Here is a 22232-nt window from a genome sequence, read left to right as displayed (position 1 = left end):
TGATTTTATTATTTTTAGTGCAGTCATTAAGCAAATCCAGCTTCCCCGGTTGATTTTACTTGCTGGAAGCCGCTATAAAATCATGATCACGTAAACTGCAGGATGCTGCAGCCATCACAAATAAGAGCTCGTTACCAAGTGCCCAAACCATGATCACATGACCGCAGAGAGCAGTGTGCTGGTCATAATCTCAAAGAACTGGCCATAAGTCACTTTTTTCAGCCTCGTGGTAACTTTGAACTGTTGTTAAATAAATGGTTATAAGTTGAGGATTACCTGTAGTGGAAAAAAAAAACCACCAACAATCGTGCTACAATATATGTCATATTGAAAATCTATCTTTCCACAGAGGCCATAGCTCTGATAAAAATGCTTGTTTCGTCCACACAAGTAAGATTCATGTCTGACATTTTGGAAAGCTTTTAAAGCAGGGGGTCTCCAACCTTGGCAACTTTAAGACTTGGGGACTTCAACTCTCCCAGCTTTGCTGGCTGAGGAATTCTGGGAGTTGAAGTCCACCAGTCTTAAAGTTGTCAAGGTTGGAGACCCCCTGCTTTAAAAAGCAGCTTAGAAAAATCTGAAGACAAGGGAACAATGGTTTAACTATAAGACATTTCCAATTCTAATCATCCCTGGTGTATGTTGTTTTTTTCGCCCTCCAGGAATGGAAAGGTTGGCTAATAGCCTTGTACTACACCGTTACACTTCCCCTGAGGACTGTCTACCTGATCCTCATCTTTACTGTTGAAGAATTGTCCGCCAAATTTAATGAGAGCGTTCCCCAAGCTTGTTACATCTTAGAAGACCTCAAGTTGGTCTTGTCTGCTCTCACTTGCCTCCAGGAACTCTGCTGGAAAATCTTTGCCCGCGTCTGGGAAAAGATGTCTGAGGAAGAAAATCTCAACACGCTCTTGAACTATATCGTGCAAACGCTTCCCTTCTGTTTCTTTGCAAACCACTGCAAATGTAGGACCTCCACCGATAGCACCGCAAAAGCTTTAAAAGCCATTCAGAGGGTGCAGGCGTCGAAGGACAGCCTTCTTGGACTGGAGGGAAGTGGAATCTCTTCCATAGTTGCGGCCACTTGAACCCTGCATCTGGTCACCTGTGGGAGGGGGAAAAGTGAGATGCAAGGGTTTGGACATATGAAGGGGTTAGCTCTTAACCGAAATCCAAGGGCAACTGCAAGCTTACAGTAAAATAGGAAATTGACTATCTGACACGTTCGTGTGTGTTTTTCTTACTCTTCTCAACCATCTCTGAATCCCACACAACTAATAGGTGAGAGGATGGAAAGGGAAAACAGAACAGTACCAGAATCTCAAAGTCCTCATATTATTGTAAGGTTGAAGGGTCCAACTATACCAACAATTATTGTTCCTTAGAAAAGTTCAATTTTGGAACCATCTAGAGCAGGGGCATCAAACTGGCAGCGTGCAGGCTGGATGCGTCATATGCAGGCCACACGCACCCCAGCTCCGCAAAAGGGGAAAACACCACAAAGTGCCACATGAGGACAAGATGATGCGGCGAGTTTGACACCCATGATCTATTCTAGGGGCAGCAAATCCTAGATTTAATCCTAAATCGTGATAAAGTAAGTTGCAAGAAAGAATTCTTACGGAAGCAACTGGAAAGGACCATGATTAATGTTAATTTCAGTCACTCCACGGGCAAACACAAACTGCCATCTGGATCTAATAATAATTAAATGTGATTCAAAAGAGGAAACTTCTCAAAAATCTGGAGACTGGGATTTAAAAATCCAATAGAAAAAGTCAGGTGTGCCAGATCTCTTAATGATTCCTGCAAGTTGTTAAAACTTGAAGCCAGGGGTGAAATCCTACTGGTTAGCACCAGTTTGGGAGAACCGGTAGTAATAAAAGCTACCTGTTTGGATGAACCGGTAGTAAAAAAATCCTACCAGTTCATCCGAACTGGTATTCCGACAATCAGCTGATATTCTGACGATCAGCAGGAAATCCTGCTTTCTAGTGAATCTAAATCGCGCGGCACAGCTGTTCCCCCCCCCCATTGTTCCACTTACCTCCTTTTTCTGTGTGAAGTGCGTGTTTGGTGCACACTGCGCATGTGTGCAGAGTGTGCATTTGGTGCTGACTGCGCATGTGCACACAGCATGCATTTGGTGCACATTGAGCATGTGTACACAGCGTGTGTTTGGTGCACACTGTGCATCTGTGCACAGTGCGCATTAGGCACGCAGTGCACATCTGGCGCATAAAATGTGCAGGCAGCAAAACCGCTGGCAAACCGCAGAGGATTTCACCACTGCTTGAAACTTTTAGCAACCCTGGCAAATTTTACATTTATGTTTAACACATTTAGAGGCCACAACATCCCTTGATGGCTTCTAGGCAGACTTGTTTGATTTTCCACTTCTTAAAGGTAAAGGTAAAGGTTCCTCTCGCACATACGTGCTAGTCGTTGCCGACTCTAGGGGGCGGTGCTCATCTCCGTTTCAAAGCCGAAGAGCCAGCGTTGTCCAAAGACATCTCCATGGTTATGTGGCCGGCATGACTCAATGCCAAACGCGCACGGAATGCTGTTACCTTCTCATCAAAGGTGGTCCCTATTTTTTCTACTTGCATTTTTACGTGCTTTCGAAACTGCTAGGTTGGCAGAAGCTGGGACAAGTAACGGGAGCTCACCCCGTTACATGACAGCACTAGGGATTGGAACCGCTGAGCTGCTGACCTTTCGATAGACAAGCTCAACGTCCTAGCCCCTAAGCCACCGTGTCCCTTCTTAGGCAACCCCATTTCACCACACCATTCTTTTGTTAGTAGTTTTCTGACTGACTCCTGTCCGTTCCACTGTCTCTGGCACACACTCATCCATTCCTGCTCTAAAATAATGATTATTATTAAATTATCATCAATAGGCAGCTTGAGTTAATGAGCTATGCAATTTCAGAAATCAGGATAAACCAAATTGCCACATAAGCACCAACTGCACTTATTTATTGATAATTATTGACAGAACTTTTATTATCTGGGCGCTTCATTCTACTCCACACAGTGAGGCTTCGAACAGATTAAAAAGAATTCTGCACTTCCTATTCCTCTACTAAGAAGAGCAAGATTATGACACAATTACATTTATAAATGGCCCTTTTGCTATATGTAGTTCTTGACTTACGACCACAACTGAGCCCAACATTTCCATTGCTAAGCAAGATGATTGTTAAGTGAGTTTTGTCCCATTTGACAATCTCCCTTGCCATAATCGTTAAGTGAATCATTCAGGAATTAAGCAAACCTGGCTTCCTCCATTGACTTTGCTTAACACGAAGTGAATGAATAGCACAAAATAACTGCACTGAAGTGGTGGTTTTGTCAGAATGAATAACACAAGAGGACAGACCAATATAAAGGCGATGTCATGAGCCCAATGGCATACCTGATTGAAAAACAAAACCCGATCCATCCATCTGGCAGACATAACTCCATTTATTGTGAATTACAAATTCAGCATTACTGGTTTATGGTAGCTATTCAGATGTAAGGATTCCAAAGTGTATTTAAAAACAAACAGCCAAACCACAAATAGATCCAAGACTTTGTCTTCTATGATTCTGATCCCACCTGTAAGCTCCAGTGAAATTCATTATGTAAACTTGATGATTCACAAAAGCAATGGAGCTTGGATACCGCTACTCCATCTTAACCCCTTTTAAAAAAAAAACAAGACTAAAAAGGACAAACATATGCAATAAAAATGTAAACCTGTATACAGAAATTAACCATTCTCAAGCTATGGCATTTGGAGTGGGCTATAAATTTTAAATAAAGCTCACTTCACTTCACCCCTATGTGTGGTGTAAAAAACAAACAAACCCAAATCATCATGTGATTTGTCAATTCAAACTTAGTAGTTTACTATATACAGGTCAAATAATATAGATGTTAAAATAAAGACTCGGGGTGGAGTGACTTGAGACACAATAGATAATCCTCTTTGGAGAGGCTTCTGGGTTCAAATGAAGCCTTCTTCCTCGTTGCCTGAAATTCAGCAAGCGCTTGTTCTCTAGGACAAAGGATATCTACTTTTGGACTCCTTGAGGAAGGAGGGAGAAGGCTGAAGTGCATCAAGTAGCCCTTCCCAACGTGACATTTTCCAGATGTGTTGAGATTACAATTCCTCAGATTCCCAATGCATCTGGAAGGTACCAGCTGGGCTATAGGAAGTGATCCTTGTCTCTCCTTGGTATATCTAGGACTGAGGGCTACTATACTTGTGCATTGAATTGTACGGCAATAGGAAGGATGGTGTCCCTTTTGTTTTCTAAAGCGAGAACATGAGAAGTGTATACAGACCTGATAAAAAGCAAAATCAGTGTGCCATAAGGTGGAAAAGAAAGATTACCAACAGCGTGCGTGCATGTATTTCTTGTGTGGTAATTATGGTAGTTCTATATAAATTAGCTATATTGTTTTATACACGTGACCTATGACCTAAAACTTTTTTCCTTCCCTCTTTAAAACTATAATTTTCATCGCTCATCTTATTATTATTTTAAAAAAAAAATCTAATACTTCTCTTGCCATGTCCCTAATGGCAATTATGGAATATTAATATAAAAGGTGTGTATTTTTTAAAAAAAAAATTGTGATATTGGCTAGTTATGTAGGTTTATAGCTAAATGAAGTAAATAAGTATTAAAAGCCTTCTATTATTAGTAGTGCCTTATACATAACATTTAAAAAAGCGAAATGTAATATGTTCTAAAACTGTTAACTAGTTTTTAAAAAATACAAACAAACAAAAAAAGAGAGAGAAACATTATCAGTACCACTGCTGATTGCAATTGTCCAAATTCAGAGTATTAACTATAACTTACCAAAGGGAGTGGGGGAATGCTACTTTAAAACTATGAAAATTGTATTGATGATGCTAATTCATCAAGGACTACTTACGGAAGGAAATGGCCAACTCGGCATGTTTGTTCCGTGCCTTACTGTAAAGTGCTAAAAGCGGAGAAAAAAAATGGGGCTCATCCCACTTAGCTACAGGAAGGATATTTGGGTGGGAGGCATAGAACCTCATTCCTGGCATCTCTCCTACTTTCCTTTTATGGAAAGTTACACTCCTTCGCTCTGCACAGGACCTTGCAGATAGAGAAGGTGACCTCCGCTTACAGGTATGACCCAAGTGATGGATTAGGCACTCCAGCAACACCACACGTGACAATCTGTGACATGATGTCGGAGAGCAAAGGGGGAGAAAGCCATGGTTCCATCAAAGGTGGTGGACCACCAAAGATGGTGAACCTATCATATAGTGTTCTGTAGACCACGATAGGCTTAGGGAATTATACCAAACCTTTCTACACTCAAGTCAACAAAAAGTCAATAGTAGCAAAGAGGTTGACTCTGCCTTGACTTTTGACGGCCCACTGTTCAGGTGTTTTGCTTGTGAATGGACCAGCCTGTGTTCCTCCCATCCTGGCCCTGTGTTTTTCCTCACCTATTTGGGATAGGACCCACAAGTGGAAAGTGTGCACAGCAGATGTCGCTCTCCTCCTGTCTGGACACACAGTTTGTGAAGACTTTGTCAGTAGACGCATCTCTCTCTTTCACAGCATGGTTTTGTTTTTTGTGTTTTTTGTTTTTTTGAGGAATAAGGCACTACTATTAAGACAAATGTTTTAAGACTGAATATTAAATACAGTGCTAATATACATGGTTTCCTTAAAAACTGGGATAATGTAGCCAACCCCACCCGCCCCTCCCAAGTAAACCAACAAAAACAAACATAAATATATATAAAAAGAAGAGGACACATTTAGCACTTCTGTTTTTGAAAACCGAGTTGGTCCAGCGTAATTGGTGGCTTCCTTAAGGCTCCTTTTCAAATTGTCTCAAACCTGCTGAAAGAAAAAAAAGTGGTGGGATTCCCTCGAATCACCAGAAATGTCAACATGAGCTGGGAAATCCCTACTTGTCCAAGGATTTGCTGATTTAGGTTGCAATGCTAAGATCAAATTTTAAGGACTATGCCTGCTTTCTTTCTTGCTCATACCCCACAATCTAGAAGAGAGTTCCAACAGAGTCAATCTTAACCACTTTTAAAATAATATCCACTGATTGGTTATTTTCAGAAAGCAAATTAGTGAAACTCCTAGTTTTTTTAATGGGTCCATACATCTTACTGCTCCCAGCTCAAATTTTACTTCCTCGATCATGTGGAAATGCAGAGTGGTGCGGTGGCCTAGAGGTGGAGCTCTCGCCTCACAATCCGGAGGCTTGTGAGTTCGATCCTAGCTAGAGGCAGATATTTCTCTCTCTGGGCACACTGAGAATATATCTGCTGAACAAACTCTGCATTGGCGACAGGAAGGGCATCCGGCCAATAAACACTCTGCTAGCTCCATCCAGTTGCCCAGACTCCACCCCGCAAGGGATTATGGGGTCGATAAAAGATGATGAGGGTTCATGTGGGAATGCAATATTTTCATACATCGGGCTGCAAAGTTGGGTTTGATTCAGATTATTCTTGGGTAAGTATGCCTCAGTACTGGCATAATGCCTGAAAAGAAATGGATCCTGCAGAGAATCATTAAAAATATTTCAAAAGGCTCATTAATTCCTATTCAAGTTGGAGATGCTTAATTGGACAATAACGGGGCTGAACAGGAAGGAAATAAGAGTAATTATACTTAGCAAGCAGGAATGTGAACAGAAAGCCTATGATATATCTTACATTAAGCCATAAAATGCTTGGCTAGATTCTTCTTTATAAATGGATCCAGACGTTGCTGTATGAAAACCACGGTTATGGACTTTAGATTTGAAATGAGCCAGGAAAGTGAATGATCTGTTGTTTGCCTCTTACAGATTCCAGACAAAGAACCCCATTTGCCATCAGGGACAAGCCACTGGGGAGGAGAGACTGTCTGGCAATCCATTAATAATATTAATTAATTAATATTAATTTCAGAATTGAGGCTTGGACTCAGCGATGAAATCTGAACCGGTTTACTACCAGTTCGCTGGCTGCGCATGCGCGCGAGGAGCGCACGCACAATGCAGGCCAAAAGGAGGCATGGGGTAAGTAGAACAGCGGGGGGGGGATCAGCTGTGGCGCGCAATCTTTTTTTTTACTTTTAAAAGCATTTTTTTACAACCTATTTGACTGAATCGGTTGTAAAAAATGCTTTTAAAAGTAAAAAAAAGGGCTCTGACGATCTCGCGGCTCAGCTGGGATTGTCAGAGCCTTTTTTAAAATCTTTTAAAAGCATTTTTTTATAACCCATTCGGCTGAATAGTTTGTTAAAAATGCTTTTAAAAGTAAAAAAAAAGCTCTTGACTATCGCACGGCTCAGCTGGGATCATCAGAGCCTTTTTTTTTACCTTTAAAAGCATTTTTTAAAAGAAGCGGCAAGCGGGGAAGCGGGCAACCGGGCGATTGGGTGGGCATTGGTGGGCGGGGAGCGGGGGGGCAGGGATTTTTGTACCAGTTCTCCGAACCACCCACTGCCATCGCTACCAGATCGACTGATCCGGTCCAAACCGGGAGCATTTCACCCCTGCTTGGGCTGCTTGCCTGATCCCAAACACTGAAATGCTCACTTTTGCTTACCATTGGTCTCCAACTTCCTTCCTGCTGCTGTGACCTAATTCAAAGAGAGAGAGAGAGAGAGAGAGAGAGAGAAGTAAAAAAAAAAAAAGGTTACAAAAACATAAACTATCCCACAGGTGCTTTTTCAGGAGGCAACTGGACTTTCTGGTTTTTCTTTGAAGATGTTTCGCTTCTCATCGAAGAAGCTTCTTCAGCTCTGACGGGATGGTGGGGAATGGAAGGATTTATATTCCTTGCAGCCAGCTGGTCATTTGCATTCTTTTAGAGAGTCACTGAGGCTACTTGGAGGTTTATCTCTGCCCTTCTTGGAATTACTGAAAGGACTGTGTTGCAGACCGGAGATAGATTATGTCGTATATCTCGCTCCCTCTGTTGAGAGAGGACTGTTCAATTTTGACATAGATGGTTTCTTGACATCATCTATCTCTGGTCTACAACACAGTCCATGTTAACAACCGTGTTTCTTGTCACTTAACAAATGTGACAAGAAAAGTGGTAAAATGGGGCAAAACTCAATTAACAAATTTCTCACTTAACAACATACATTTTGGGCTCAATTGTGGTCGTAAGTTGAGGACTACCTGTATTAAGAAAACAGTTAAGGTTTTAACGGTTAATTTATATCAGTATCAAGTTTTATTTTAATTGTGCATTAAATGTTTGTTGAAAATATTATTTAGTCACCTTCGATAGAATAGAAACCCAGGACATAACAGTACAGTACAAATACCGATAAATAAATAGTTTGGGATCTATTCTACATCATTCTTCTAGATTTGGCAATTATGTCACTCAAATTCAGCAGTGCAATTGAAGGGGACTTCAGAGATTACACCGCCCCTCCCCAAAATGTAATAGAATAACAGTGGGTGGTTACCTTTGATGAAGAAGAGGTCTTTTCAACCGACTGCTTTTCCCAAAGGTTGCGTTTGCCAGATACATCTCCAGGTCGTAAGTCCTATTTCCCAAAAAAACACACAACCCTCTAAAGCAGGGGTCTCCAACTTTGGTAACTTTAAGACTTGTGGACTTGAAGTCCCAGAATTCCTCAGCCAGCAAAGCTGGCTGAGGTGTTCTGGGATTTGAAGTCCACAAGTCTTAAAGTTGCCAAGGTTGGAGATTCCTGCTCTAAAGCAAGTATTAGAAACAAGAACGGTGTAAAAACATATTATTAAAGCCCGTGCTATTTAAATAAACCTTCCCCAAAGATGAATTCATAGGTAGTAGCATGAGACTTTTAAGTAATTTCTTTCGAAAATAGGTCGACAGCTAACTGGACCTACATAAACGGGCTGGAACTGGAAGTTCATGGTTTCGCAGAGGAATTTCAAAACTGATTTACCTGACTCAGTTTAAAAGTAAACAGCCAGTCCAAAAGAAGAACAGAACAACGGAGAGAGAGATATAGAATTCCAGCCAAGAAGATGGTGGTGAAAGAGGGAAGAGAAGAAAGCGGTTGACTGAGAAAGAAGGAAGGGAGAGAAAGAAAGGACAGATTAGTACCAACTCACTTCTGTGAATAATTCTACTATAGTCCACTTACAATGTCCAGCCTTCTTATATGAAACATATTTATCTCTGAGCTATGAACATCTGGCTGCTACTTCTGAATAGAGAAGAATGTAGAAACAGGACATTGATACCATACCACAGCTATCTAAATCACTATTTTAGCTCCATCAGTAATCAGGTGACCATGTTCAGGCACCTCCTTCAAATGCCGTCTACCTCAGTTGCAATTTCCATTTGACTGCAAATTATAGAAACTATGGTCTAAGCCAGGGGTGGTCAAACTCAGTTTCATTGAGGGCTGCATCAGGGTTGTGTTTGACTTCAGGGCGGCAGGGTAGGCATGGCCAAGGCAGGCGTGGCCAGAGTGGGCATGGCCAGCTCGATGTCACTCATGTCGGGGGCACCTGTGGTGGCCAAGTGCTAAGGCAGAACTTCCCTCAGACCCTCCCACTCTCTCATTATAAACTCTCTCCTTCCTTCCTTCCTTCCTTCCTTCCTTCCTTCCTTCCTTCCTTCCTTCCTTCCTTCCTTCCTTTCCTATTTTTCCTTCCTCTTCTTCTTTTTCCTTCCCTCTTCATTCTCCTTTCTTCTTCCTCCCTCCCTTCCGATCTTTCCTTCTTTTTCTTTGTCTTTCCCTTTCTCCTTTCCCCTTCTTGCATGCTCAAATGAAAAAGGGGAAACATTTCTCCTTTTGCTTTGTTTTTAGTTTGTTTTGCTAGCCCATGACGGCCTCCTGCAGCACTCTGCCAGCAAAAATGGGGGCCATTTTCGCTGGCAGAGTGCTACAGGAGGCCGTCGCAGCCGAAAACTGGGCCCGGATGGATGGGGGTGGGGGTTGCACGTGGCCATCCCGAGCTCTCTTTTCCCTGGCATAGGCACTGCGGACTGGTCCTTTGCTGTTTCCAGGGTGGCCACGCAGGCCAGATATGCTTTGAGCTTGAGACCCCTGATGTTCACATCAGTTTGAGAATGGATCAGGGGTGAAATCTACTTACCTTCCTTACCAGTTCGGAAGTGCATGCGGGCGCAGACCTACTGTGCATGTGCAAAACCTTCTGTGCATGCGCATGCGCAGAAGGTAAAAAACACATTGCTTCCCAGTTAAAACCAGGAAGTAATGACACTTGGGCGGGTCGGTGGAGCTTTGCTCCGCCATCACTACCAGATTGCCGAACCACCAGCCACAATCGGTACCAGATCATGTGATCTGATCCGATCAGGGAGCATTTTACTCCTGGTATGGATGTCCTTCTGAACACTGAGTTCTCACCATTATGGTTTTTATCATTTACAAATGGTAGAGTTCATTAACAGTTTCAAATATACACCAAATCCTGCATTATCCATAATGTGCTGGCTTCTCATCTGTTCTGGTCTAGCACAGCGCTAGACTAAAACCCTGAACTCCCCTCTCAACTGCCTGGGCAATCAACAATCAAAAATGACGATGGCAAGGACAAGTAGCTATTGAAATGAGGGTCAGCCTCTTTGGATAGCCATCTCAAAATCCGAAGCCAGTAATGCCTACCAAAATAGCACTGCAGTTCTCTTTCCTGCCTGTAAAAATTATTAAACATCTCTCTTTATTGCAGAGTAGATGATAATGCTACTGAAAACAGAAGAGCAAATACTTACCGATGGTTTTGAAGCAGCCAATTTGTTGCTTTCTGGGGTCTTAGTTAACCATTCATTGATGCGACTGGAGACTCCAACCTTCAGCCCAGCTGTTTCCTGCAAAACGTTTGTTTGTAAACAGAATTGGAAACTTCATAGTAAGAATTAACAGGGATGCACTAAAGCAAAGGTGTCAAACTCAATTTCATTGACGGCCACATCAATGTTTTGTTGACTTTGGGGAGTCACGGTGGGTGAGGCCAGCTTGACGTCACTTGTGTCAGGGGCACCTGTGGGTAGCCCAAGTGCTCTGCCAGCGAAAATGGGCTCTCGAGCTCTATTTTTGGCTGCGATGGCTTCCTGCAACCCTCTGCCAGCAAAAATGAAGCTCAGGAGGGCCACCCGCAGCCTTCCCAAGCTCCTTTTTCACTGGCAGAGGCATCGCAGGCCAGTCCTTTGCTATTTCCAGGGCGGCCCCCACGGGCCAGATCTAAGCATCCCACAGGCTGGATCAGACCCGCAGGCCTCAGACACCCCTCCACAACAGCTCATCTACCTAATCTATATGTCTTAGTCTGTAAGGTTGTGTTGTGGTCTGCCAGCAGCCTGCGGAACTAGCAACGGAGTCGGACAGTGATGAGGCTGAGGAAGAACATGGGCCAGTCCTGGAGGCTGGGGAAGGCCCTCTGCATCATAGGCAGAGGTGGGGCCAGGGCCGTCTGGGAGTGATGTGCAGACTCCGGAGCCTCCAGAGGCTGACAGTAGTGAGGCAGAGGAACAGGAGGAGCCTATTCCTAATGCACGCATGAGAAGAGCTGCCAGAAGGCAAGAGCAGCTCAAGCAAAGAGGATGATTCGGAGCAGGGCCAAGAGATGATTGGCCCCTCCCATAAGGCTTAAAAGACCAGCAATGGCGTTTGGGCTCTTTGTCAGAAAACAATGTTGATAGACTGGCTCTTTGTCTTGCTGCATTTATTTCTCTTCGGCGTCTTCTGCTTTTGAAGTTTTGCCAAGAAAAGCCTTTGGCAGTTTGCCTAATTAGACCAAGGTTGGTGATAAGACTGAAGAATTGTGTTATGAAGAATTTGCTTTGATTTAGTTTGGACGATGCTGAGAATGAGTTAATTCTCAGCTGTTCTAATAAAGTCTGTTTGTTTTTGAACTGATTGCATCTACTACTACCTACTTGGGCCTGGGTCACAACAGGTTGCTAAATAAACATTTCTGCAATTTCACAAGAATTATATATGAGAATGCTAAAATCTGTAGCACAGCATCTTAATCTTAAGAGATTTCAAGTGACTTATCTTAAATATCACAACATTTCAGCATTCTTGTGAGAAGTCTTGTAATACTAGAATTGAGATTGTCCACAGCTTGTAAAATCTGACAATCTTGCAATGATTAAAATAACAACAATAATAAATGTTCAAGAAGGTTGCTATAGTTTGGAAAAGCTTCCCAAGCCATGAGATCTTATGCCAAAGTTGGACAAAGCTTCATTTCATAAACTTAAGAGCAATGTCTCTTTGAAATACCATCTCAGAGACAGAACACTTTACAGAAAAAGACTTTACAGAAGATAATGTTGAAAAAGCCCTTCGCAACCTGAAACCATCATTATCTATTGGACCAGATGGACTATGTGCATACTTTTTAAAAAAACTTTCAATTAATATAGCTGAACCCCTAAGCATTATCTTTAATAAAGCCTTCAAAACTAGTTCCCTTCCAAAACTCTGGTCTCTAGCCACAGTCATCCCTATCTTCAAAAAAGGAGATCCATGCCTTGTTGAAAATTACAGACCTATCTCTCTATGTTGTGTCTCATGCAAAGTAATGGAATCCATCATAAACCAATCCATTACACTCCATCTCGAAACAAACAACCTTCTCTCTAATAAACAATTTGGTTTCAGAAAAAAAATGTCTTGTAATCTACAACTTCTCCACTGCAAAAACATATGGACTACAAACCTTGATCAAGGAAAAGCAATAGATGCAATCTACATAGACTTCTGCAAAGCTTTTGATTCAGTAGTACATGATAAACTACTCCTCAAACTAAAATCCTATGGCATTTCGGGACCTCTTCACAATTGGATAAATGCCTTCCTGTCAAACAGACAACAAGTGGTCAAAATTGGCAACGCTATATCTAATCCTGTTCCTGTCAAAAGTGGCGTTCCCCAAGGTAGTGTTCTTGGACCAACACTCTTCATACTATACATAAATGATCTCTGCGACCTCATCTCAAGTTATTGTGTTCTCTTTGCTGATGATGTCAAACTATTTAATACCACCAATAATACTTCTACCCTTCAAGAAGACCTCGACTTAATTTCTGATTGGTCTAAAACTTGGCAACTCCAAATCTCAACCAGCAAATGCTCAGTCTTACATATTGGAAAAAAGAACCCTAATATCAAGTACAAACTTGATGGACATTACCTAACTGATGACCCCCACCCTGTCAAAGATCTTGGAGTTCTCATATCTAATGACCTTAGTGCCAAAGCTCACTGCAACTACATAGCGAAAAAAGCCCTAAGAGTTGTAAACCTAATTTTACAGCTTCTTTTCTAAAACTCTACACTACTAACTAGAGCATACAAAACATTTGCCAGACCTATTCTTGAATACAGCTCATCCGTCTGGAACCCATACCACATCTCTGACATAAATACAATAGAAAGAGTCCAGAAATATTTTACTAGAAGAGTTCTTCACTCCTCCGAAAACAACAAAATACCTTATACCAACAGACTTGAAATCCTGGGATTAGAAAACTTACAACTCCGTCGACTTCGACATGACCTGTGTTTAACACACAAAATCATCTATTGCAATATCCTTCCTATAAAAGACTACTTCAGCTTCAATCGCAATATTACAAGAGCAAAAAATAGATTCAAGCTAAATGTCAACCGCTTCAAACTTGATTGCAGAAAATATGACTTCTGTAACAGAGTTGTTAATGCTTGGAACTCATTACCTGACTCCATAGTCTCTACTCAAAATCCCAAAATCTTCAACCAAAAACTGTCTACTATTGACCTCACCCCATTTCTAAGAGGGCTATAAGGGGCGTGCATAAGAGCACAAAAGTGCCTACCGTTCCTGTCCTATTGTTCCCTTCATCATATCAAATTGATATAGTTGATGCATATTTTTATACATATATGTATATTTTCTTCAAAATATGTTGTTTTATCTATAACAATTGTTTGTGTATTCTGTTGTGACAAAAGAAATAATAATTTAAAAAAAGAATAAAAAATGTCTTTCAGAAAGCTAAACTATGGAACGCTTCCCTTCTTGTTTGAAGTTCAGAATCTGCATTTTCACTATATTAATACCTTATTTCCCTTGCCTTGATTGACCTGGGAATTGTAGAGGCAGAAAACTCCGAAGGATAGCAATAGCACTTAGACTTATATACCACTTCACAGTGATTTACAGCCCCCTCTAACTGGTTTGCAACGTCAGCATATGGCACCCAACAATCTTGTTCTTCATTTTACCGACCTCGAAAGGATGGAAGGCTGAGTCAACTTTGAGCCAGCGAGAATCAAACGACCGAACTGCAGGTAGCTGGCAGTCAGCAGAAGTAGCCTGCAGTACTTCATTCTAACCAGTGCGCCACCACGCATGTACCTTATTGGGTGTCCCCGTTCCAGAGGGTGATGCAAACACATTGCCTTTCTCCCACATGCTCTTGATGTTACGAACTCCCTCAGCAGGAACTGGGAGGTCAGAAGCAGCTGGCTTGGTGGCCTTTGCAGCTTTGTTGCCCTGCAAGAAGCAACTGGTGAATCAGGGTAGCTGCTCCGATGTCACAAGAGTGATGTGCCAACACTCTTCTCCTCCTCCTCCTCCTCTTCTTTTTTCCTTCCTCCCTACTTTACCAGCTGCTATTGGGCTACAGTCTGGCTGAATCTCACCAACTTACAAACCAACGATCAGAAAGAGTGGTGGCTAAAATAAGTCCACAATTTCCCCATTCATCTCATGTCAATCTCTCAAATACCCAAAAGCTATTGAAAGGAAGACTGAAACAGAGGCTCAGGCAGTGAAGGAAGCTGAAGTGAAATGAGGCATTTGAATGAAATGTATTTTGTTTGTTAGATTTATCCCACCTTTCTTCCAGAAGCTGTAAAGGTTAAGGAGTCCCTGTGGATTTTATTCTGTTAGTCATTGCCGACTATAAGGGACGATGCTCATCTCCATTTCAAGGCCATTGAGCCGGTGCTGTCCAAAGACATTTCTGTGATCATTTTGACCAGCATGATGTCATGGAACACTGTTAACTTCCCACCAAAGTGGTACCTATATACAGTATCTATTCGCATTTGCATACTTTCAAACTGATCAGTTAGCAGGAGCTGGGGTGAGGATGGGAGCTCACCCTGTCGTGTGAACCGGCTTTCTAGCCCAGTTGCCCAACCTTTCCAGCTTTGCGGACCACGGGTGGGGTGGGGAGAATGGTTCCACACAAGTGGCGGGTAAGCACACATGCGCGCAGCTCCATTTGTGTGAGTGGCGGCCACAGCCACACACACCTGCCGTTCACACAAATGGAGCTGCGTGCATGCCCTTGTCAGCTGCTTGCACAAATGGGGATGTGCATGGATGCGTGCATAGTCGCCTGCTGTTTCTGTGTCTTGGTTCCGAATGACTCACAGCCCAGTGGGCTGTGGCCCGGGGGTTGGGGACCCCTGTTCTAGCCAACAAGCCCAGCATCTTAACCGCTGAGCCACCACGCCGCCCCAGAAGCTTAAGGCAGTATATGATTTCTCCCTACAAAAATCCTTGTAAGATAAGTTGGGTTGATTGTGGGTAACTGGCCCACATAACTCAATGGGTTTCCATGGCTGAAGACAGTCTTAGAGCTGGGTCTCTCTGGGTCCTACGTAACAAGCTAACCCAGGGGTCTGCAAACTTGGCTCTTTTAAGACTTGTGGACTACAACTCCCAGAGTTCCTCAACCAGCTGGCTGAAGAACTCTGGAAATTGAGGTCCACAAGTCTTAAAAGAGCCAAGTTTGCAGACCCCTGTGCTAACCAGTACCCCATACACTGAGGCAGAACTCGTAAGCTTAAATAAATATCCACTGCTCCATCTTTTCTGAGGAATTCCAGAGTATTTAATGACAAGTATTTTAAAAAAATCTTGATCGATAAAAAATGTTTGATTTGTCCCTACCGCAATGGTCAATCAGAGGAACAAGGGAAATTGAGAGGATGAAAGCAGCTCACCTCAATTGCGCTGGTATATTGTTCCAGCCTACTGTCTATCTTGGAGACAACAGGAGTTGTGTGAGTAGGTTTCATACCACTGTGAAAAGAATGAAATGGCAGAGACTTATTAGTTCATATCAAGGGTGGGCTTCAAAAAATTTAGCAAGGGGTTCTCTGCCTGGCGGGTGTGGCCACGGTGGGCATGGCCTAGTCAGCCTCCTGCACCCCAGCAGGGGTGGGTGGGAGCATTTTTGCCCTCCCCAGGCTCCGAAGGCTTTCCTCGAGCTTCCAAGATTTCCCGAACTTCCGGTAGGCCCGTTTCTCTGGATTTCCCAAACTTCCGGTAGGCCCGTTTTTCGCCCTCCCCTAACCTCCGTGCGCACCCTGTACTTACCTGAATCCAAAACGGGCCGCATGGGGACTCCTGGGAGGGGCGAGGTGGGTGGGCCAGCCAGAAGTGGGATTTGGGGATTCTCCAAGCTGCACAGAATCTTAGCTAGAGGTTCTCCCAAACCCCTGTGAACCCCCAGCAGCCCACCCCTGGTTCATATCCTGCCCGTTAAACTTTCATTGTGACTTTTTTCTTTATGTTTGAGTTCTTTACCTCTTCTGGGCGGATTTGTTCAAGAACTCTGCACGTTCTTCTATCTAAAGAAAAGAGACAGAGAAGTAAGAAATTAAAAGTGAGGTCTACAAATATTACAGAACCTGGAAGAGGTTTAAATAACACAATGGTTTTACATAGACACAACAAACATATCAAGTGCGTAACACACATCACAGCAACAGCAGGGTCAGGGCCTACACTTTCACTGAGGGTCAACTTTGGATCCCGAAATGTCACAGAGTTTTTAAGAAAAACAAAATTAACAGAGCAATAGTGTTAAGACAAAGTGGCTTAAAAAAGTTACCTCAGGACAGGAAGAAAAGCAGCATCACTCCACATGCAGACTCCATACAGAAATGGAACCAGATGTTGTAACAGTAGCTCTGTGTTTTTGTTTTTCTTTCTCTAAGAATATTTAGGGGTCTAAAATGCATATCACTCCACTCTGACATCCCTCTTCCCCCAGTCTGACATCCTTTTTGGAATTTTGGCATTTACCAGGTGACAAAACTATATGTTAGAAAGAAGAGGAGCAAAGGTGGGCTTCACATAATTTAACAACTGGTTCCAGCAGAATCAAACACGTAAGCGTGTGTGCCTTGCACATATGCACACTGCATCAAAAACATGACGATTGTATAGGACGGGGTAGCTTCGCTCGCGCACCTTGCACATATGCACGCTGCATCAAAAACACAGTGATTGTATAGGATGGGATAGCTTTGCATGCGTGTGCCTTGCGCACAGGCGCACTGCATCAAAAACACGGTGATTGTATAAGACGGGATAGCGCCGGGGCGGGTGGGCAGGCCCAGCCGCTGGCCGTAACTACCGGTTTGCCCGAACCGGTCTGAACCGGATGAATCCCGCCCCTGAAGAGGAGAAAGCAATGTCAGATGTTGTTGATAGCACATGTCTCTTGAATCATCCAAATACATTAGATCAGGGCTGCCTCGTAGCATCCTGCATTACTGATTATGCAGATGGTTCTTGAAATTGTCTTTGATAAAAGTTACCAACAGAGTGAAACAAAAAGAAAAACCCCTCAAATTACCTGAGATAAATTGAGGAAATAGTTTGGCCATCCAGTTTTTAAAATGTCACAATCCCAAGTACATTTTTAAAAAAAAACCCAACCATCTAGCTTCTTGTCTAATTTTCTCACAGCTAGTTCTATCTATAATACAACCCCAAACTTATCAGCTAAGTCCACCTTCGTACCCTGATTAAAAATCAATGTTGAACCATGGGATTCTACTGTATTTGAGATGTGCTGGGGAACTTGTTTAAAAGAAGACAGGAACCTATTCTAAGCACAGAGGAAAGGAATGAAAGATTTCATAAACGAAATAGATTGCTTAAGGAATTGGGAAATCTTAATTGTCACAAACTGAAATGTTCAGATTAAATAATTCCTAATTGATTGTCCATAGAGGAATACCATACCATGATGTTGTGCTGCTTTTCAGAGTCACCAGATGGCAGCAGAACAGAGGTAAAATTTATTTTTCCATCATCTCAACTCTGTTAAGAGTTGCTTTAAAAATTATAAATTTCCCACATTGATAACACTTGAAAGTGTTATCAGTTGTAACTTGTTGCTCTTATTTTTACTTATTTTTATTTTAATACTACAAGCACATGCTAGAAAATGCCACAAAGGGATTCATGGATTGTGGATACAGATTATCTGTGGATAATCTGTATGGATTTTTATAGAGAGCAGGGGTGTCAAGCTTGATTTCATTGAGGGCCGCATCAGGGTTGTGTTTGACATCAGCGGGGGGCACAGGGGGTGTGGCCAGGGGGTGTGGCCAGCTCGGTGTCATTCGTGTCGGGAGCACCTGTGGTGGCCCAAGCACTCTGCCATAGAAAATGGGTTCCCAAAATCCATTTTCAGCTTCAATGGCCATCTGCAACCCTCTGCCAGCGAAAACGGAGCTCGCTGGCAGAGGCATTGCGGGCCAGTCCTTTGCTGTTTCCAGGGCGGCCCCTTGTGCCAGATCTAAGCACCCCATTGGCTGGATCTGGCCCCCAGGCCTTGAGTTTGACACCCCTGATATAGAGGGAAAGGTGAATAATTAGGTGACAAAGTTCACTGCATTTGAAGCAGGTCCCAGATATTCTGCTCTTTTTTCATGACTTGCACTTTCATTTCTGTCCCTATCCAAAATCCACACTTTTCCCAAACCAACAAAAGATGTTTCAGAAATGTCAGGACACCAGCTACAGATTTTGCAGCTCTTGATAGAAAAGGTTGAGTGATTCAATTTTAGTTAAAGCAAACATAAACGTCCTTGTTTGGCCTGTCCAAAACTAAGCAATCCATCTGATTTCTCAACCCTTGAATCCCTTAACAATGCTTTAAAAGTGTTTCAGTAGTAACTATAAAGGTACAGGTCAGCATTTACGTGTAAGACTGAAGCTTGTTACATCACACGTTTGTTCAGAATTAGAAAGGTTCTTTAGGTAAGCATAGGCTTAAGTATCTGAGAAGGAGAAAGTTTGTTTCAATTAAATCTGCATCTTCTTCACTTTTATTTTAATTCTTCTTAAAGCCCAATCTTTTACCCGTGAAAATAGTAATACACCAAAAGGTTTTTTTCAGCTATAGCCAGTGGTGGGATTCAAGTAATTTAACAACCGGTTCTCTGCTCTAATGATTTCTTCCAACAACCAGTTTGGCAAACTGCTCAGAAAGTTAACAACCGGTTCTCCCGAAGTGGTGCAAACTGGCTGAATCCCACCACCGGCTATAGCATTTTGGTAATGTTCTCCTTGAGAAGAGTTCTCATTTCTATAACAGGGACAGAGCAATTTAGTTGCAGAAAATATTTATATTTATCAGGCTTGGATCTGCTTTTGCTGGCAATTTTTATGCTATTGGCTGGCTTTTATTCAAAGAGCAGTATAAATATGCTATCACATAGGTATAATATTATAATTGCCATATCTTTTCTGTTTGGTTAAGTGAGGCGCATCTGCTAACAGGATTCATTAGAACAAAGAGGCCACTGACTGTTCGATCAAAACCAGAATAACACTATACACACTCTTAGGAAACAAAAGTCACCACAACAGCAAGCAACCACATGCCCACAACTGAAAACTGGTAAGAAACATACGGTGAACAGAATTACAAAATATATCTGTAAAATAAGATGGAAAGCATAGCGTTAAGAAGATGCTCTTGTACTTAAATTAGGAAGCTGAACTTCAGAGTCTTTTTTTTTTTTAATTCCGTTTTCAGAATGTGATGCTATTCTATTCAGAAAAATAAGGTGAAATCCTATGAGATAAAACCAACGGCAAAAGTCCATCAGTTTAATGGTTCTATAGAACAGAAGTCTTCAACCTTGGCAACTTTAAGACTTGTGGACTTCAACTCCCAGAATTCCTCAGCCAGCTGGCTGAGGAATTCTGGGAGTTGAAGTCCACATGTCTTAAAGTTGCCAAGGTTGAAAGACCCCTGCTATAGAACATACCCCATCACACATATGAATACACATACTCAGGTGAATATGTCACAGGATTCACTGATTGAAGTGGATCATGTGACATATTCCCAAACAACTTTCCTGCACCTATTGGTTAGGATTCATGCTGTAAATTATATAATCAAAATAAGGAGGCCACCTTCTGTCTTTTCAGTGATTGTTCCTGCTACAAAGAAGAAATATACATTCTAATGTAACTCAGTCCTTGCATGGATGTGACCGGAACTGTTCCTTATCTATCTACCTTGATTCCATTTCCAGAAAGTTGTCTGGTTTTTTGCTCAATTCATTCAGCATAGAAAATGCTTTTCCCACATGGACCAGTGGTGGGATTCTGCTGGTTCGGGCCAGTTCAGGCGAACCGGTTGTTAAATTGTTGGCTCGCCACACCCCTCCCCTCCCCTCCCCTGAGTCCCAACGCAGCCCATTTTTGCTCCCAGGAGGCTGCAGGGAGGCCTACTAGGCCCAAAACGAGGCACAGAGGCGATGCAGCAGCAGTCCCTGTGGCCTATTTTTGCTCCCAGGAGGCTGAAGAGAGGACTACTAGGCCCAAAATAGGGCACAGGGGGGCGGTGTGCCCCCCACAGCCCATTTTTGTTCCCAGGGGGGTGCAGGAGGCCGAGTGCTGCCTGTCACACACCCTGGCCATGCTCACCCAGCCAGTCAGTAGGGCAGAGAACCGGTTGCTAAATTATTTGAATCCCACCACTGACCTGGACGGTCAATATTGGCACCTCCCTCACCCCCAGGATCTGTCTTAACATACAACTGTTGTGACTGAAGAAGCCCGAAGTCTAAGAACTTTGCACAGAAAATAGGACAGCAATTAATTCGTAAGATGCATCCATGTTATATAGCGGTGCTTTTAGGTATTGTCCTAGCAGCACATACAATGCACAGTGTTGATTTGTGTACAGCCGTGAAGATAACAATTGGAATCTCTTTCACAGATAGTTGTTCAAAATGATATGGCAACAGCAGCTGGAAGAAGTATTACCTTGAGAGCAGAACCTTTTGGAGTGAAACACTTGAAGGGCTTCTTATCATCACCCTGGGCTTCATCTGGTATCTTCTGGCGTTTCTCAGCGGCTTCTGCCCTTCTTTTCTCAATTTCTTCCTTCAGCCGCCTCTTCTCCTCCTGCCAGAAAAACCCAGGAAGGAACCATTTAGTTGCCTGTTATCAGCAACTTCGGCTAATCCTTAAGATTCAAATAGAGCAATAAGGAACAGGTCCGGCTGCAATAATTGATGTTGGTATTAGCAAGATTGAGCAAATAATGAACGCAAGTTGTTCTAACCCTCTGTATATGCATTGTGGCACCATACAGATGTCCTATAAGGCAGAACTTGCATTAGATCATCACAATCCGAGGTGGTATTCAGCCGGTTCAAACCAATTCTGGCGAACCGGTAGCGGCAACTGCGGGTGGGCCTGCCCACCCATTCCAATGTAATGCCGTCCTATTTAGCCACGTTTTTGAGGCCGGGCGCATGCGCAGAAGGCACACCTGTGAGCAAAGCGCCTGCACAGAAGGCCGGGCACTTGAAGCAAGCATGGGCGCGCAGGCAGGGTGAACCAGTGGTAAGAATATATGAAACCAATCACTGGTCACAATACTTAGTTTTGTCACTGTGATGAAATTTTCAGATTCTGTAGACACCTACCAGCCACCATTAAGTTATGCAAAAGTGTACATAAAACCTGAATCATTTAAACCTATTCGTCAGACAGTGTAGACATCTTACATTCAATGCCTGACCACAATCGGTGTCAATTTCTATGCAGATGTGAATATGTAACAGTTGTTCTTAAATAATGTTGAAAATGTGTTCGGTTTTTAAGATACAATCCATAGATGGTTGTTTTGTTAAATTATCAACATATCTGAATGGTTCCAGGTTGCCATGACTGCTGGAGATCATGCAAAAAGATGGAACAAGAGACCAATTAAATGCCCATTGTTCTAAGCCATAATATGTTTCAAATACGGTATGTTAAAAAATTGATCAATGACCTGGGTTCATTCATGATTCTAAACTCAAAACTACAGTATTGGAATTGTTGGCAGATTCTGGGAATAAAAATGGGTATTCCTAAAATATTGCAGAACAAGGAAGATGCTCATTTGTGCATCAGTCTCCACCCCATCAAATTAAGGCA

General features: G+C 42.7%; 2 protein-coding genes across 14 annotated transcripts in view; one reads left to right on the top strand and one right to left on the bottom strand.

The window, feature by feature from the left end:
* Positions 1–1279, top strand: part of LOC131202581 (perilipin-3-like) — a 62484-nt gene extending 61205 nt beyond the window's left edge. The window contains exon 7 of the mRNA XM_058191686.1: positions 663–1279. Coding sequence (XP_058047669.1) covers positions 663–1088 — 426 coding nt within the window. The 3' untranslated portion in view covers positions 1089–1279. The remainder of the gene's footprint in view (positions 1–662) is intronic.
* A 2167-nt stretch (positions 1280–3446) lies between these two features.
* CALD1 (caldesmon 1) overlaps positions 3447–22232 on the bottom strand; it is a 257710-nt gene continuing 238924 nt past the window's right edge. For 11 of the 13 annotated variants that reach the window (XM_058189680.1, XM_058189682.1, XM_058189681.1 and 8 more), the window contains 8 exons: positions 21069–21209; positions 16572–16615; positions 15986–16064; positions 14385–14522; positions 10750–10845; positions 8480–8560; positions 7603–7636; positions 3447–5890 (listed from right to left, as the gene is read on the bottom strand). In XM_058189680.1, coding sequence (XP_058045663.1) covers positions 5859–5890; positions 7603–7636; positions 8480–8560; positions 10750–10845; positions 14385–14522; positions 15986–16064; positions 16572–16615; positions 21069–21209 — 645 coding nt within the window. In that variant the 3' untranslated portion in view covers positions 3447–5858. The remainder of the gene's footprint in view (positions 5891–7602; positions 7637–8479; positions 8561–10749; positions 10846–14384; positions 14523–15985; positions 16065–16571; positions 16616–21068; positions 21210–22232) is intronic. The other 2 variants (XM_058189685.1, XM_058189692.1) reach the window with 1 other exon arrangement.

This window comes from Ahaetulla prasina, chromosome 7 (genome assembly GCF_028640845.1).
Source record: "Ahaetulla prasina isolate Xishuangbanna chromosome 7, ASM2864084v1, whole genome shotgun sequence".
Lineage (NCBI taxonomy): Eukaryota > Metazoa > Chordata > Lepidosauria > Squamata > Colubridae > Ahaetulla > Ahaetulla prasina.
Note: the sequence above shows the minus strand (reverse complement) of the source record. Positions and strands in the feature narration are given on the sequence as shown.